Source organism: Chanodichthys erythropterus, chromosome 4, assembly GCF_024489055.1.
Source record: "Chanodichthys erythropterus isolate Z2021 chromosome 4, ASM2448905v1, whole genome shotgun sequence".
Taxonomy (NCBI): domain Eukaryota; kingdom Metazoa; phylum Chordata; class Actinopteri; order Cypriniformes; family Xenocyprididae; genus Chanodichthys; species Chanodichthys erythropterus.
Genome location: NC_090224.1, coordinates 26,350,698 through 26,367,596, shown reverse-complemented (window position 1 = coordinate 26,367,596; position 16,899 = coordinate 26,350,698). Strand labels below are relative to the sequence as shown.

The 16,899-nt window shown below is 39.7% G+C and overlaps 1 protein-coding gene and 1 long non-coding RNA gene across 2 annotated transcripts; both read left to right on the top strand.

Moving 5' to 3' along the window:
- Nucleotides 1-2,101: 2,101 nt before the first annotated feature.
- Nucleotides 2,102-4,592, top strand: LOC137018295 (E3 SUMO-protein ligase ZBED1-like). Its single transcript, XM_067382900.1, has 4 exons — nt 2,102-3,075; nt 3,227-3,698; nt 3,983-4,103; nt 4,222-4,592. The coding sequence occupies exons 1-4, from the start codon at nt 2,102-2,104 to the stop codon at nt 4,590-4,592; spliced, it is 1,938 nt and encodes a 645-aa protein (XP_067239001.1).
- A 9,593-nt stretch (nt 4,593-14,185) lies between these two features.
- LOC137018695 (uncharacterized) lies at nt 14,186-16,039 on the top strand. The gene is made up of 3 exons (XR_010894928.1): nt 14,186-14,409; nt 15,132-15,200; nt 15,607-16,039. It is a non-coding gene; the product is annotated as an uncharacterized lncRNA (long non-coding RNA).
- Nucleotides 16,040-16,899: the final 860 nt, after the last annotated feature.

The following is a 16,899-nucleotide window of genomic DNA, read 5'->3' as shown; positions in this document are numbered from 1 at the left end:
TTTAGGATTAGTAGAAAGTTATAGGCAAGTGAGTTTTTATCAGGGATGGAGATAAACACTGGCCCTCCAGGACCGGAGTTGTCCATCCCTGCTTTAGGCCATTGATTTCGCTTAGCTTGATTGTCTTTCAAGAGAACCATGTCTCCTTCTTGGAGATTCGGCCTCTTTCCTTGCCATTTGTGCCGAAGCTGTAATGTTTGGAGTTTGGAGGTATTCATCTTTCCACCTGTTCCAAAACATGTCTGCGAGGCCCTGAAATCGCATCCACTCTTCTCTGATGAGATGCGCTTCCTCAAAGCTTCCTAATGGAGGAGGAGGGTGCTCAGTTTCTCACTTTATGTAATTCATTAGAAACAAAGGAGAGGTTCCTTCTTTTCCTTCTCACTTCATTATCTGTAATGAGCTGAGACTGCCACACACCCTGCGCCGTTCACATGGCAAATAGTTTGTATGCATCACGCATGCTCCTCGGTCATTGCCATGAAAACATCAGATTCGCTGAACGTTCGTCACATTTTGAGGATGGCACGCTACTCCTGTAGAGAGGCCCTTCAGATGATTCTTGACAGCAAGGGAGAATTCACCTTTTCCTCTGAAGAAGATTGAGATGACGAACGGTTGCATTTCGAACAGCGAATTGTCCACTGACGAGGATAGTTCGGGATAAGTCGTTTAGTGTTATATAATTCTTTTTCTGAAAATATAAAACTCGTATGAATTTTCATACTATATTTTTCCTAGTTTTGGCTTGCTTTTGTCAGCTTACGGGAAATATTGCCTTACAATGTCCCTTACAAATATCTAAACGTATTTGTAATATATTTCGTTCAGTTTTGGTTAGTTTATGACACTGCAGCTAATACTAACTTGTGCCTAATGTAGCTTGTTTGCGAATATCTGCTTAGCCTAGGTGTAATATAATGTGATTCAGAGCAAATATATTTTAGCCTATGGTAAAATAATGTGACACTGTGTAGACTTTATATTTTTATATATAAATGTTCGATTTGGGTTAGCCTATGACACTGCTGATCATGCTAAAATACGGCCTTATGCCTAATATACAGATGTTTGTGAATACAGGTGTAAATGGTCTATATGCCCTATCAACAGATAGGTAGTCACGGCCCACAGCCAATGTCCGTCCTATGGCCCATTGTCAGCAGATATACATTGTGCGTCCATACCCACTAATTGCCCATCCATTTACTTTGGACAATGTATGTATGTAGTGCACATACGTAATATTTTACAGATGTAACTGTGTTTACATCATCATAATACAAAAGTATATGTTCTTTGTGTTATCAGCATGAGTAACTGCACAGATGTAATATTTTACAGATGGAACTGTAAACATCATCTCAATTCAAAACGTAAAAAAAATTACCTGTATGGCATTACAAAAACTGTTGTCTTTGATGTGCATGGTGATAATATAAAACACATGAATTTTCAGACTATATTTTAGCTAGTTTTGGCTAGCTTATGGGAAATATTGCCTTACAATGTCACTTACAAATGTTTGTGTATATATGCTCAAATGTAAACGTTTGTAATGTGATACTCTCTAAACATATTTGTGATATATTTCACTCAGTTTTGGTAATGATAATAATAGTTTCTTTGATTGTGTTTTCAGTATGCTCATGATTTTTTTTTTTCTTTTCTTTTACAGATGCAACAATGAAAATTTCCAAGCACCTGATTGGAAGAGAGCCAAGGCAAACAAGCAGGCAAGCAAAAGGCAGTCCACTCTGTCATGGAAGACAGAGACTGATGTTGACATGTTTCCACAGACTGCGATTCCTGCCCACACGTGAAACTTTACCACAACTAGGGCTGAGCAATTTTATCGATTCTGCGATATAAATCGATATTTTTTTCCCTAAGAAAGTATCGATTTTTAAGCCACGAGTATCGATACATAAGTCCCATTCAAATCCCCCGTGTTTACCCCCGTTCACGTTGCAGGAAGAGCGATTTGGTCAGCCAGCCGCTAGTGTCGCTGTAGAGCAAGTTACCTGTACTACTAACTTTACACAGACGCCGACATCTACGTCTTCCTGTTTACGCAGTCAGAGCGAGGAGATTCAAGAAAATGGCGGTGAATATAAATCCAGCACCTTCATGCTTAAAAGCAGATGTGTGGGAGCACTTTGGATTTAAAAAGAAGAAAGAAAGCGACGATTTAGACAAAAGCATCGTGGTTTGCAAACTGTGTGACACAAACGTGAAATACTCTGGAAATACCACCAACTTGCGAGCCCACCTAAAACGTCATCACTCGAACAAGATAATGCTAATGGAGGACCCCAAGCGGCCGCGTGACCCAAAACAAACCACGCTGGACATCGATGGTGGTTGTTCCCACAAGTTTCCATCTGCTTCACCAAGGTCGCAGAAAATCACAGAGTCTATCGCCTACTTTATTTGTCAGGATTTGAGACCGTATTCGGTGGTGGAAAACGCCGGCTTTAGGCGCATGGTGAACGCGATGGAGCCCCGCTATCCTATTCCAACCCGTGAACACCTCACCAAGGTTTGTATTCCCAGGCTGTACGCTCAGACAAGGGCACACGTCAAAGCCTCCCTGGCCAGCGCGGAGAGAGTTGCCCTGACGTGCGACGGCTGGACCTCGCGCACAACTGAAGCATATGTCACCATCACAGCTCACTTTATCAACAAGGAATGGGAGCTTGTTACGCATGTTTTACAAACCAGGGACATGCCCGAGAGTCTCACCGGACACAACCTGGCAGAACATCTCAAAACGGCCCTTGCTGAGTGGGGAATCACAGAAAAGGATCCAGTAATCGTCACTGACAATGCGTCAAATATGACAATCGCAGCTGAGAAGGCATCATTCACACTTCATGTCAAATGCTATGCTCACACACTTAATCTAGCTGCACAACGTGCCCTCAAAATCTCAGCAGTCGCACGCCTGCTGGGAAGGGTGAGACGCATTGTGAATTTCTTCAGACGGAGCACCACAGCCAACCACATGCTGAAAGAGAAACAGAGGCTTCTACAACTACCAGAGCACAAGCTGATGACGGATGTGGTTACCAGGTTAGTGTGTGGATACTTTTCAATAGTATATTTTGTTTTTTATTACTAATTTGTTTTGCCATTTATGTAAAGCAGCATTCTGTGCATCCATGCTGTGAAGTGCGCTATAGGTCTATAAATAAAGTATATTTTTTCTTTTATTTAACTACAGGTGGAATAGTGCACATGACATGTTAGAAAGATTCCTAGAGCAACAACCGGCCATCTGCGCAGCCCTGCTCTCCAGTGAAGTCAGGAAGACCGAGAAGGATCTGTGCACACTGACTGAGTCAGACGTGACAACAGCTGAAGAAGTAGTCAGCGCGCTGAAGCCCATGAAGGAGGCTACACAGTACATGTCCAAGGAGAAGACCCCCACACTGTCAGTCGTCGCACCCCTCCAGGACACACTGATCAACGGACTGAAAGCGATCGAAGGTGAATCTGCAGTCATAAAAGAGATGAAGGCTGCCATGGCTGGGGATCTTCAGAAGAGGTACATTGACCTCAAGGCAACTCTCCATGCATGTTCAGCGATGGAACCAAGATTCAAAAGTCTTCCCTTCCTGACTGAAAATGAAAGAGAGGAAGTTTATGATGGACTGATTGTAGAGGCTGCAAGACTGAGCATGCAGCCATCAGAGGTAAGGCAGATGGTACTGCTAGGTTTTACCTTTGGCCTTGCATTCAACTTTAAATCCGTATCCGTCATCTCCTGGCGAGAGTAAGCATAGGCCTAAATAATGCATTGTTCAAAGTTTAAAAGACAAATCCTACAATGTTAACAGTTTAAAATGGATATATAACATAGTTTATAAAGCATAAATACTATGTTAACAGGTTTAAAGGCATATATTAAATATATAATTAAAAGGTTTAAACAATAAAAGCTCATGAATTTAATTATATGTTGACTTATTTAATTTAGTCACTTTGGAGTGTGGATGAAGAGTGGACAGCAAATGCTTGTGCTGATGATGAGGGGATGGCATCTAAAGAAGAAGCTGTAGATGAAGGAGAGCAATTCATGGAAGAAGAAAGCAATCAAGGTCAGTATCACCCATTGTTTTCCAGTGAAGTGCACTGTGTTGTCTGAACCTCTGTGTAGGCATTATGGAATGTGCTATAAGTAATGCGTTTTTGTTTTTATTGTTTATTTATTTAAAGGTCAGCGTCTTCCACCCAGGAATCCAAGGCCGTCTTGTCCACTGGCTGCCCTTCTTGGTGAACGATATGGTGGAGCACGACCCAAGACAAATACCCAAGATGGTGAGGCCAAGGAGCAGATGACCCGCTACAAGGAGGCAGATCTCCTGGAAGTGAAAGAAGATCCACTGGTCTGGTGGAAGGAGCACCAGTATCAGTATCCACTCTTGTCACAACTTGCTAAAAGGTACCTCTGTATCCCTGGCACTAGCGTTTCATCAGAAAGGGTCTTTTCCACCGCCGGAGACATCATCACTGCTCAGAGAAGTGCACTTCTCCCAGAGCATGTTGATCAGATTCTATTCCTGAGCAAAAATCTGAAGACAATGTAGATCACTTGGTCTGCAGTTATGTGGAGAGGAGATTTTCTGTTTACTAGTGTTCACTTAAGTCCTTAAGATACTCTGCTAAGATGGGTACAATTTTAAGTTGGCTTAAATGTTGCTCCTGTGGACTTGAATTATTGGCTGCCATGGTTTATTTTTCTTTTCTGTGGCTAGACTGGCTACCTCACATACTTGTAGGCCTACAGGCCTTAAACTGCTCGGCTAAGACGGGTACGTTTTAAGTTAAATGTTGTTCTTAGTGACCTGTATTAGTGTATGGTACAGAAGCCACGGTACTATGTTTACTTACCTGGTGGCTAGACTGGCTACATCATATGTGCAGTGTCAAGCTAAAAAGCTGTCAAAGAAACTGTTCAGAACAGGCCACTTGCTGCACTTTTGAAAACTCCATTATTAATTGCAATACTGCACTTTATTTACTTTTCAAATGCTTGTAAGCTACAGTTTGCACTGTTTCAATAAATGGAAATAATTTTCTCAACACATCTTTGATTCATTTAGTCCAGCACTTGCATATATATTGTTTTTAGTTTTTAGATCAATTAATTCAATCCAAGTAAATGGAACACTCACAAGATGTCACCAAAATCACTCTGTCCCCAATCTTTCAGAAAATGATGTAAGTGTATCGATTTATATCGAATTGTATCGAATCGTATCGTTGGCTGAATATCGTGTTATATATCGTATCGTGAGCTGAATATCGTGTATCGTATCGTATCGTGAGATTAGTGTACCACAACTGAGCTCTGCTGTGTCACACGTGTCACACAGTGACGCGTCACAGAAAGCAGCACCAAAACGGACCAGTAGTGACCATATACCAGTTCCAGGAGCTGAGCTGAGCTGACCTACGATGGCAGGAATGTTGCGATGGTTGGTTGTTGGAGCTGTGTACACTGCAAAGCAGTGCATGGTAAAAGCAGTTTATACCATGGAAATGCCAGGCACACTGTAAAAAAAAAAATTAAGCCAGTTCAACAACAACAAAAAAAATCTTGGTACTAATTTCCCCTAGCTTTTTCTTGTTTACTCAACTTTTTTAAATAACTGTTAAATAACTGTTGGGCCAAGTCAACATAGTGACAATTCAGCTCATAATTTATTCATGCAGCAATGCATAATGGGAGCCATGGATGAATTTTGATTGGTGGCTCCCAGAATGCACTGCAACATGTTTTTTGATGGCCACCACTGTTGGGATTCACAGACTGATTCTTGATGTCTGTGTCTCTAAATGCATTACCTTTTTTATCAGAACTTTTGAGAGATTTTTCAGATTATATTGAGAAAGCTGATCTTCTGCTGTTGAATCACAGTGCTGCTGTAATCAATAATGTAAATCTAACTCAGAGATTGGGTTCTAAATGAGTTCAGTGATTCAGGTCAAATAATGACTATGTGAAAACATAACCAACATCACCTTATCATGTTTTTTTTTTGTTTTTTTTTTTGCTTGACTAGCTGTTACAACAGCCCAAACTAAATCTAATATGAAATAGTCAAGGGTCAAGAGCCCAACTAAAGCAAACCCTCATCTCTACGATGGTGGCTTAACAATTGTGATTTTCTCCTTTGGTGATTCTGCTTGTTATTATCAGGTGTCTTCAATAATGCTCAATCATCACTCAATTTATCACTTAATTATCTTATTAACTCTGACGCTGCTTCAATGGTACTTTAAGTACATGCGCAAACACATGAACACTAAGCAGTGTTATATAGCCTGGAAATACTATTAGATAAATTTTACCTATTTCATTTACATATGTAATCCAAATGGATAGAAATTTTATGTGTAATTCAATTACATAAAAATTGGCCTGAAATTTTTTTTGAGTGCTGCCACTGCCAGCATATCATCATATCGCCCTGATTTCATGTTTTAGCATTAAGGGATGACATAACAGCATGACCCTCTGTAATTATTAATAATAATAATAATAATAATAATTATTATTATTATTATAATTATTATTATTATTATAATAATACCAATTTTATTATCATTGTAAAATAATATTATTTATACAGTAGCCATACTTTAAATAATAATAATAATAATAATAATAATAATATCAATAACAACAACATAAATAATTTATATAATATATATTTTAATAATTATTATTAATATTAATTATTATCATTATTTTACAATAATATTATTCAATTACTATTAATTTACAATTATACATTAAGCTCATTTAACTGAGTTAAATTATATAACTAAGTTATAAATAAGTAAAATAACTAAACACCAATTTTTCTTCACTGTACCATAACCAAATGGTTGCATTTTATTCTAAAATGTTCATTTGCTTATGGGAGGGCAGTTCCCTAAACGAGATTGACTTAACTCAAATAAATAAGTTAGCAGAAGTTTTTTGGTTGAACTTGCAAAGCTTTGTTCACAAAACTAATCGTTTTAAGTTTATGGAAAAACTCCTGGATTGTGTTGAGTAAGTGTATTAAACATAGTTGTACTGACTTTTTCATAGATTTTTGCTGAGCCAACACAACAAAACCAGTTATTTGAACTTTTTTCAAGTTGGGTTTTTTACAGTGCATGCAATGTTCAGTTATGTCTTCATTTGAACAAGAACTGTTTTCAAGAGTGACACATGTGTCACAAGATGTGTGACTGTGTTCATACGTGTGCTCTGTTGACCACCTCCCACTGACCATTGGGCTGCAAAGATCATCGGTGTCCCTGTCCCCTCCATCCTGGACATTTTTCTTGTGTAGTGATGTTTGTGACATGTCTGAAACGTCACCATCATTAAATATGTGGCCAATGAGGTACTGTTCTGCTTTTGTATATAAATCTGTTGTTCATGCCCCCTGGAGCGCGTCTTGGTCGAAAGCCTGTGTAACGATGTAGCGGTTATTAATCAATTCATGGGTGGAATATGAATATAATAATTCATAAGGTTTTATGAATTATTATGCACATAGTGACCCAAGGGGGATGAAACATATATGGTTAATTAATTACAACGAATTATAATCAATTATATATATGATTAGTTCTGGTTTAATAATTATTTAGAGAAACTGTTCGTTTGTCCAGCAAACTAAGCCCCTCACAGAATATTATAAACTGAGTTATTCTCTGGCCATGAGAACAACTTGCTATTATAGCATCAAAGCATAAAACGATCGAAAAACGTTAAAGTGACTTGGTCTTCAGTTGAAAGAACAAACAGAACAATCGAGCATGAATTAAGTGTTTAATATAGGCAGCTACGACTACAGAGATTATACGTCTAAATATATATACAATAATATACACACCTATGTACAAGAGTGGAAGTAGAGAAGGAAAGAGAGAAGGCAAGTAGCAAACTCACAAACAGTCCTAAGCCAGCACGGAAATCAGTTCCATCATCTAAGATTGAGAAACGGCAGTATACTTGCATTGGTTGTGCGTGTCGAATTTCAGGTTAGTGCTGGTGCAGTTCGTTGGCTTCCTCCATTCCGCGGGAAGGTTTGAACTGAGGACTTGAGAGTGAGTTTCGCTGGAAGATGGCGGTCCCGAAGCTGAGCGCGATGGCAGCGCGTGGTCACCGGAGATGTCCGGGAAAGACGTGCACGAGGTGCTCATGAGACAATCGGGAGAACACACGAGAATCCTGGTGTTCCTTTTTATGATAGATAGGCCGACACACCTCCTTGAGGTGGAATGGCCAATGACATTGATGCAAAGTTGGTGGGCAAGCTCTTTCTTTGTTTGGTCTCCTAGATGAATTTGCATACTTAATGACTATCAGATCGGATTTCGAGATGGAGTCCATTCTTCACAGTATCATTAAACACATAGAAAAATGCATCTGTCAGCTATGTGACATCTCTCAGTGAATAGCTCAAGTCCGGAGCTTTACGTAGAGATCAATCTAGATACATCGGAAATGCATATAAAAGAAGTTATGGTTTACAAACAAAAATTCCACAATTAAAATGCACACTAGCACAAATACACTCATTTAAACACTAGGAAACATGCATACGCTTCAAAATACAGGATGGGTATATGTTGGCATAATTGTATTTTACATATACAGTCAAAAATGTATGTTTTAGTGTTTCTGTATGTGTCTGTGTGTGTTTTTGTGTGTGCCTGTGTGTGTGGGTGTTTGAATGTGGGGGGGGGAATTTGCCTCTGAATAGCGCTGACTCCGTGAGCGTGGCCGCTTTAGCGGATAATGAGCTGAATCAAGGACTTCTGACATGGCTCTCTTTTCATAGAGATTACATAAACACAGAAGGTTTGTTTTCGATTTGACTTACACGATTTAAAACCTGACATTTCAACGTTTCTTTAGACACAAGTCTATTTTTTTTGTGATTGGTATTCACCAAGTTACAGTTCATTTTATGAGAACTATCAGATTGGACTTCGTTCAGTGGGAGACGAGAGATCACACATCATGTTAGTTTTCTTTATTTTACCAAAAGCACAACATTTAGTTTTTACTCTGAGTGTACACAAATAAAAGAAGATATTCCACAGATTAAAATGGTGTATAGCTCTTAATTATATGTGCAACATTGACAGAGTATTTTGAGTCTCTTTCACACTGGTTAGAAAAAAAACGCGGTGATCACGCTGGCGTGACCGCCGACCCGAGGGAGTTAAATCGCCTCACACAAAGTTTCGCCTGATTGCAAGGTCCAGAAATGCGTAGTCGAGTCCCTCGTAATGCGTCTATAATTTGTAGGCGGTGTCAAAGGCTAGGCCATTTCACTCGAGAGTGCAATGGGGAGCGGGTGCCCCAGCGCACTCCACATTCTGTCGTACCTTTTGCTGGGGGTAAGCAGTCTTCTACTTCTGCGCATTCGGAAAACTAGTGCCCACCGGGCTGCAGAGCCACATCTCGGCCGGGGATTATATCGGCTCTGATTTGTCAAAGGTCCTGTTTCAGCGTCTTGCTTAATGTCATTTTGTCCTCATCTTGTTGCCTCTGTAGGTGAAGTGCCAGTGCCCTGTTTGGTTGACACAGGCTCCATGGTCTCCGCTATTACGCAAAGCTGTTTTCTGCGGCATTTTGAACCTTGGGGTCAGGAGCGACTTAGGTCATGTCAACGGTTACAGCTTCATGCCGCCAACGGTCTTTCCAATCCCTATCTCGGTTATATGGAGCTGGATATTGAGCTCTGTGGCCAAGTTATTTCAAATTGTGGGGTGCTTGTTGTCAAAGACCCTCCTGGTGGCTTGTGTGATCAGATTCCGGGGGTTCTCGGAATGGATGTTCTGAAACAATGCTACCAGGAGCTCTTTGGACAAGATGGCACCGCTCTTTTTGATTTGCCAGATGTGTCAAAAGTTCCGCACTTTGTATCTCAGGCATTATAACATTGCTGTGATGTTAACACCATAACTAGTGTAAGTCGCATTGATAGGGTTCGGGTTCGGGGCTGTAGGCCTTGTCGCATTCCAGGGGGCATGCTCAAGTTTGTTCCTGCAACTTGCTCCGACGAATATTCTAGTGGAGCCGTACTTTTGAGCCTCCTGATGCCAGTTTGCCTGTTGGTTTGTTGTCCTCACCGGCAGTAGTTCAGGTTAACCAGGGGATGGCTTATATACCTGTGATTAATGTTTGCGTGACTGATGTCATGCTTTATCATCGTTTCCTGCTTGGCACATTGAGTAGTGTTTATGTGGTGAGTTTGCCCACAGGTGTGACCGAGGTTCAGCCGGTCGTGGCTGTTGTGGGTGCTCAGAATGCAGAAGTGGGACTTACCAGTCACGGAGAAAGATCGGTATAAGACTGCTTTCTGTACACCTTTTGGACTCTTTGAGTGGAACCGTATGCCCTTTGGCCTATGCAATGCCCCAGGCACCTTTCAGAGGTTAATGGAGCGGCTGTTCGGGGATCAACAGTGTTAATCCTTGCTTCTGTACCTGGATGATGTGGTAGTATTTTCTACCTCTGTAGATCAACATTTGGAGCACTTGGAGGTAGTTCTGAGTCGGTTAGAATGTGAAGCACTTAAGGTTAAGTTAAGCAGGTGTGTGTTTTTCCAAAGAGAGGTAAAGTATTTGGGCCACGTCATATCCGCTGATAAGGTATCGACGACCCTGCAAAGATCGAGGCTGTGGCTGACTGGCGGCGCCCATCTAATGTGGCAGAGTTGCATTCAGTTATTATTGCCGCTTTGTGGAGGGGTTTGCCAAGTTGGCGGGCCCTCTGCATAAGCTGGTTGCGTTGTGTGCTGGTTCGGGACCCAGAAAGCAAGCTGATCAGGGATTTTCTGAGGCTTGGACAGAGCAGTGTCAGGTGAGCTTTGAGGGAAAGATAGGCTCTCTTCTGCCCCAGTGTTAGCATATGCAGATTTCTCCAGGCCCTTTATATTAGAGGTGGATGCTAGCCATAGCGGGTTGGGTGCAGTACTCTCGCAGGAGCAAGGAGGTAAGGTTAGGCCCACTGAGCGCAACATGACCAACTATAGTTCCATGAAATTGGAATTTGTTGCGCTCAAGTGGGCCATGACCGAGAAATTTTGGGAGTACCTGATGGGTCAGAAGTGCATTGTCTATACTGATAACAATCCCCTTAGCCACCTTACATCTGCTAAACTGGGAGCTACCAAACAACGTTGGGCTGCCCAGTTGGCTGCCTTCGATTTTGAGGTCCGGTATCATTCTGGAAGGTGCAACCGGAACGCTGACGCCAGACTCAGTTTTGTCAGGAAATGCGGGAGAGTTTCTTACCAGGGACTGTTATTCCAGCAGTGGTGAGGCAGGCAGTGGAGGTAGAACTGGTAGTACAGGTGAACCAAGCAGTTGTTACGGCACTCCCCAGTTTCTCCTCTAAGGATCTGAATTCACTACAGGAGGCAGATCCTGATATTGGAAGGCTTTTGGCATTTTGGGAGCAGGGATTATTTCCCAGTTATGCGGAGCGCCAGCAGCTCCCCAAGTCCGTTTTGACATTGCTTCGGCAATGGGACCGTCTTTTGAGAAAGGATGGTGTCCTTTATCGCCGTGTGTCATGCCCTGATGGAGGTGAGGAGGTGTTTCAGCTGATTTTGCCTGTGTCATTAAACTGTGACGTGTTGACTCAGTTGCATCAACACCATGGACATCAGGGTGTTGAGCGCACTACTGAGTTGATACGTCAGTGGTGTTATTGGCCAGGGATGTCAGCAGAGGTGGCACAGTGGTGTAGGGAATGCAAGAGATGTCAACTGGCTAAAGACACCTGTAATGACTGAGGCAAATCAGACACAATTATTGGTTAGTTAACCAATAGTTTAAGCTCACTCTGGAGTCTGTCCCCATCCCCTGGGAAGTTTTCAGTTACAAGTTTATTGCGCTGAGGAATGTGGTTGCCGCATGGAGAACAGAGTAGAGACTGCATCTTCCCTGCATTTTCTTCACAGAACACAGACTCTATGGCATTAATGTATAGACAGACTGTGCTATAAATGAATCCTTCTCAGGAAATGGTATCCATTATTACTGATGTTGTATTGTACTCATTGTATTTACATGTTTGATGATTGTTAAATGTTATGACCTGCACGGTAACTTCAATCATGCCATGTTTAGTGTCTATACGTTCGTTGCGGGAAGATTTAAATGCTTGTGTATGCGGTACATCCATACCTGTGCATCACATCATTATTAAAAGAATATTTAATAGTTCTGATTCAAGAACGCAGCTTGTTAATCTTTCTGGGTTGTAAAAGCCCTGACAGGAGGGGTGTTGCCACCCAGAATTACAACATCTTCATTGGTCCGGTCAACAACTGAGAGATGTGACTTTGACCAGAGGTTAAAAACCAGCGAACAGTGCCACTCCCCTCTCTTCTTCCTTGCTCCTACATGACCGAACAAATCTCCTTAGGGCTGGTAGGCCCCTGGCCTACAACACCCAGCCATGTGCTCATCACCCAACAGACTGGCAACAACTTCAGATGATAACTTCAAGAGTTATCCTCAACCTGCAGATCCGACGCTCTTCAGCCTAAAGGCATCTTGCAAGTATCGTACATTTTAATGCTAAACAGCGATTTAGTATTGATTTGTAAAGACTTACCTTTGCTATTGCTAAAAGAAACTGATGAGTCCTTTCCAGATTGCCTTTGACATTTCATGTAGCTCTAGTAACAGCATCTCTTCCGGTTCAACTCTATCATTACTCACTCTGACTTGTGTATGTGTGTGTGACCCTTTGTGTATGTTATGTTACATGTTTGTTAGTTTAGTTATGTGTTTGTGAGTTAGTTAATAAAGATTGTGCACAAGACATGTTTGGTTCTGATTCCGTCTGCTAATGAATTGCCTCTTAAGTGATAGATCCGGACTACGTGCTCTGAGTAGTACAGTACAATAAGAAATATTATTTTTCCATAACTTGGAAATTAACATTTCTTATAATTAATAAACTATCAACACTGAGCGTTCACTGGACGAACAGGTTAGCTGATTGTAATATTAATTTTAATGTAGCTATGTCCAGTTAATCTGATTAACGGATTTGCATATTCATAATTAATCATAATTAATAATCATAATGAGTTATGAATAATTATTAATATTTCCCCTTTGAGTTCATTTTCGCTACATATTTGGTGGAGAATGTGGGCATCATTTTAAGCAATTGTTTGCAGATGGACCAGTAATCAATTATGTGTTTTGATAATCTTTATTGACATCTTATACATGCACATACAAATTTCTGATAAAATTAGCAAAACTGGGGCTGTGAATGCACATTCCCTTGAACGGCAGAACGTTCCTCGATGCTATAATGCATATTTAAATTGTACGAAAAAGCTAACGTGAAATTATCGAAGAAATCATAATTTCAGTTGCTAAATGAGTGTAAGACTTTTCTGACGACGGAATCGCAGATTAGCAGCGCATACAAAGGGTATTAGAATAAATTTACCTGAATTTGGAGGAGAAACCCCCACTTTCAGTTTTAAATGCATGTCTTTCTGACGATCGAATCTCAGATTAGCAGCACGAACAAATAAACTACCTGAATTTGGGCGAAGAAATCCCCACTTTCAGCGGTAAATGCATAAGCCTTTTTCTGATGACGGAATTCCAGATTAACACTCTGAGGTCTAAAAACGCGCCGGCGCGTTTTGCAGTTTTTTTTTCACATTGCAGCAAAACAGACTTAAAATACTCCGTCATTTTTTGTCATAGAGACATAAGTAATATATCAATTGAAACTATAGAATGTCTTCTTTTTTTTGTGTACACTCACAATCAAAATAAAACTTTGTGCTTTTTAAAAATAAATAAAATATACAGGGTGTGCTGTCCTGCCGTCTCCGTCTCTGCAAACATCGTTCTAAAACGTCACTAAAAGTAACTAAAATAGATGGCTTATACATGCTACATGGACATGAGAGATATGTCTTTGGAAAGCTTTAAGTGTCTACTTTTAAACAAAACAAATAAATTCTAAAACAAATATTCTCCCTTTATGTAATCAGTATAAAAGTAAAGAGAGGTACTGTTTCTCCTGTCTGACCTAATTATCTTTAATGTGTGCCCGCCCACGCGCAGAGCGCTCTATTCATAAGATAATGTGCTGAGGCGATCTATGCAAACTGTAAACGCCCCTAACAGCGTCTTAAAAAGCATCAAGTTTCATCAGATTCATTCGCTGTCCTTCGCGTTTGGAAGATGGCACACTACACAGGTGAGCAGGCTCTTCAGATGGTCCTGGACAGTGAGGAAGTTCACTCTTTCCTCGGAAGAAGAACACGACTCTGACGATGAACGTCTGCATTTTGAAGAGCGACTTGATCCAGCTGAAGATACAGTTTCTGATGAGTAAGTGATTTAGTTTTACTTAAATTATTTGACGTGTTTTTTTTTTCTATATAAGCGTACATATATTTGCCTTATATTTACATCTATCTATATAACTATATATATAACTTTATCTCATAAAAACGCTTATAAATAGAATGCTTTTCTGTTGATATAGGGCCTACTTAAATTATTTATATAAGCGTACATCTATATTTGCCTTATATTTACTTCTATCTATCTATCTATCTATCTATCTATCTATCTATATATATATATATATATATATATATATATATATATATATATATAGATATATATATATATAACTTTATCTCATAAAAATGCTTATAAATAGAATGCTTTTCTGTTGATATACTCAAATTATTTGACGTGTTTTTTTTTTATATACAAGCGTACATCTATATTTGCCTTATATTTACATCTATCTATAAATATATATATAGCGTATCTAAGTACCGTATATGATAGGCGTGAATGTGCTAAAATATGCTTGGTTGTGAAATGCGCGAACATGTTGCTATTTGCTAAATGTGCTAACTGATATAGCAGACTGTAAACGTTTACACATTCGCACACTTTGTCCGGTAATGGCCAATTGACAGACATATACAGCATGCTTGTATACCTGTTACTTTCCTGTCAGTTATGCATAGCTAATGGTATGAGAGTATTATCTTATATGCTAATAATAACAGGGTTTTTTTTACATTTTTTTTTAGGAATGTGGATCCATCACTCTCACATTCACCTGCAATTCCCACTAGGAGGGCACGCAGCAACACAGTTGAGTAAGTACACTTTTACCCACTATATGGTAGGCCTATATTGAAATCTGTAAGATTTTTCATGTTTTTAAAATAAGTTTCGTCTGCTCACCAAGGCTGCATTTATTCAATTAAAAATACAGTAAAAACAGTAATATTGTGAAATATTATTACAATTTAAAATAACTGTTTTCTATTTGAATATATTTCACAAAGTCGTTTATTCTTGTGATGTCCAGCATCATTACTCCAGTCTTCAGTGTCGCATGATCCTTCAGAAATCATTCTAATATGATGATTTGCAGCTCAAGAAACATTTATTGTTTACAATTGTTCAGAAATGTTTCATAAGTAGCAAATCATCATATTTGATGATAATATTTGATGATAATATTAATAAGATTCATATTTGATGATAATATATTTGCAGAGCTCTGTGGTGTGTCGTCACAGAAAGCAGCTCCAAAACGGACCAAAAGTGACCATGTACCGGTTCCAGGAGCAGAGCTGACATCAGATGCAAGGAATAATGCCACCGCTGGTCATCGGAACTGCATGCTTTGCAAAGTACAGCTTGGTAAAAGGCAAGACACACCTTGGAAATGCCAGGCATGTGACATTTACTTGTGTCTTCAGTTGAACTGTTTTCAAAAATGGCACACAGATGTGTGACTGTTCAGATTCTCTGTTCACCACCTCTCACTGACCATTGGGCTGCAAAGATTATCTATATGTGATCAAGCAGGTTATGTATAGGGTGTAAAAGTGGGCTTTTTTTTATAAACCTTACCTTTATTTGCCTGTATACACAAAAAATGTGCCTTTGACCCTAGTTTATATGTGGATTATATTGTTAACTTTATTTTAAATAAAAAAGAAAAAAAACAATGATATGTCTTGTCTTTGCATTTTTTTAGTTGACTCAGTCACATTCCTGACTGAATGGCTCATTATGCGGCTCATTAGGGGCAGGGTCTTAATCTCCCCAGGTGTAAATCACTTCATTATTCATGAAGAGTCACACCTCTTCGCATATGGCCTACCTAAACAAAAAGTGTCTTAGAAATTTAAAATCAATACAATGTTTTATGTGTCAGAGTAGGGAGGATCATTTCCACATCATTTTGAAGCAAAAACTCTACACTAAAATATACAATTCTCAAAAGTCTTGTGAAAAAACATTTAGTATGCATTTTTAGGTATTGTTTCAGTTACTTTTTTTTTTTTTTTTTTCAATAACCACGCATAAACATTATTCCTTTAAAAACACAAACATGTACATACATGTTCCTCACATATTATGGTAGCCTAGTTTGTGCTGAATACAGTGTAATGACACTTTTGTCATTAATATGTTTATAACCAACTGATAAAAGCACAAATGTCAGGGCATGTCAAAACTTCTCCAGGGCCCAAAATCAGCCTCAGACTCCAGAGGGTTAAGCAGCATAAATTTACCTGTGTGACAAAGAAATCTCACCACAGAGTTTGTAATGGTGTTCTGGGCGAGACTCCCCATTCACAGATTAAAGCCCTTTTTACTATTCGTTACGTCACTGTATTCATATTAATGCGCTGGACCGCACATATTAAAAAAACGCAACGAATTTGTGGAGTAAATTCTAGCTTAGCTAACTAGCAATCACCACTGTCTGTGAGTTGATGTGTTGTTGTGATTTGTGAGTTATGCGTGACCACACTGGAGTTCTCAATGCGGGCTTGC

Coding starts and splice junctions, on each gene's coding strand:
- LOC137018295 (XM_067382900.1), top strand. CDS start 2,102: ATGGCGGTGAATATAAATCCAGCACCTTCATGCTTAAAAGCAGATGTG. Junction 3,699..3,982: donor TGAGCATGCAGCCATCAGAG/GTAAGGCAGATG, acceptor TATTTAATTTAG/TCACTTTGGAGTGTGGATGA. Junction 4,104..4,221: donor GGAAGAAGAAAGCAATCAAG/GTCAGTATCACC, acceptor ATTTATTTAAAG/GTCAGCGTCTTCCACCCAGG.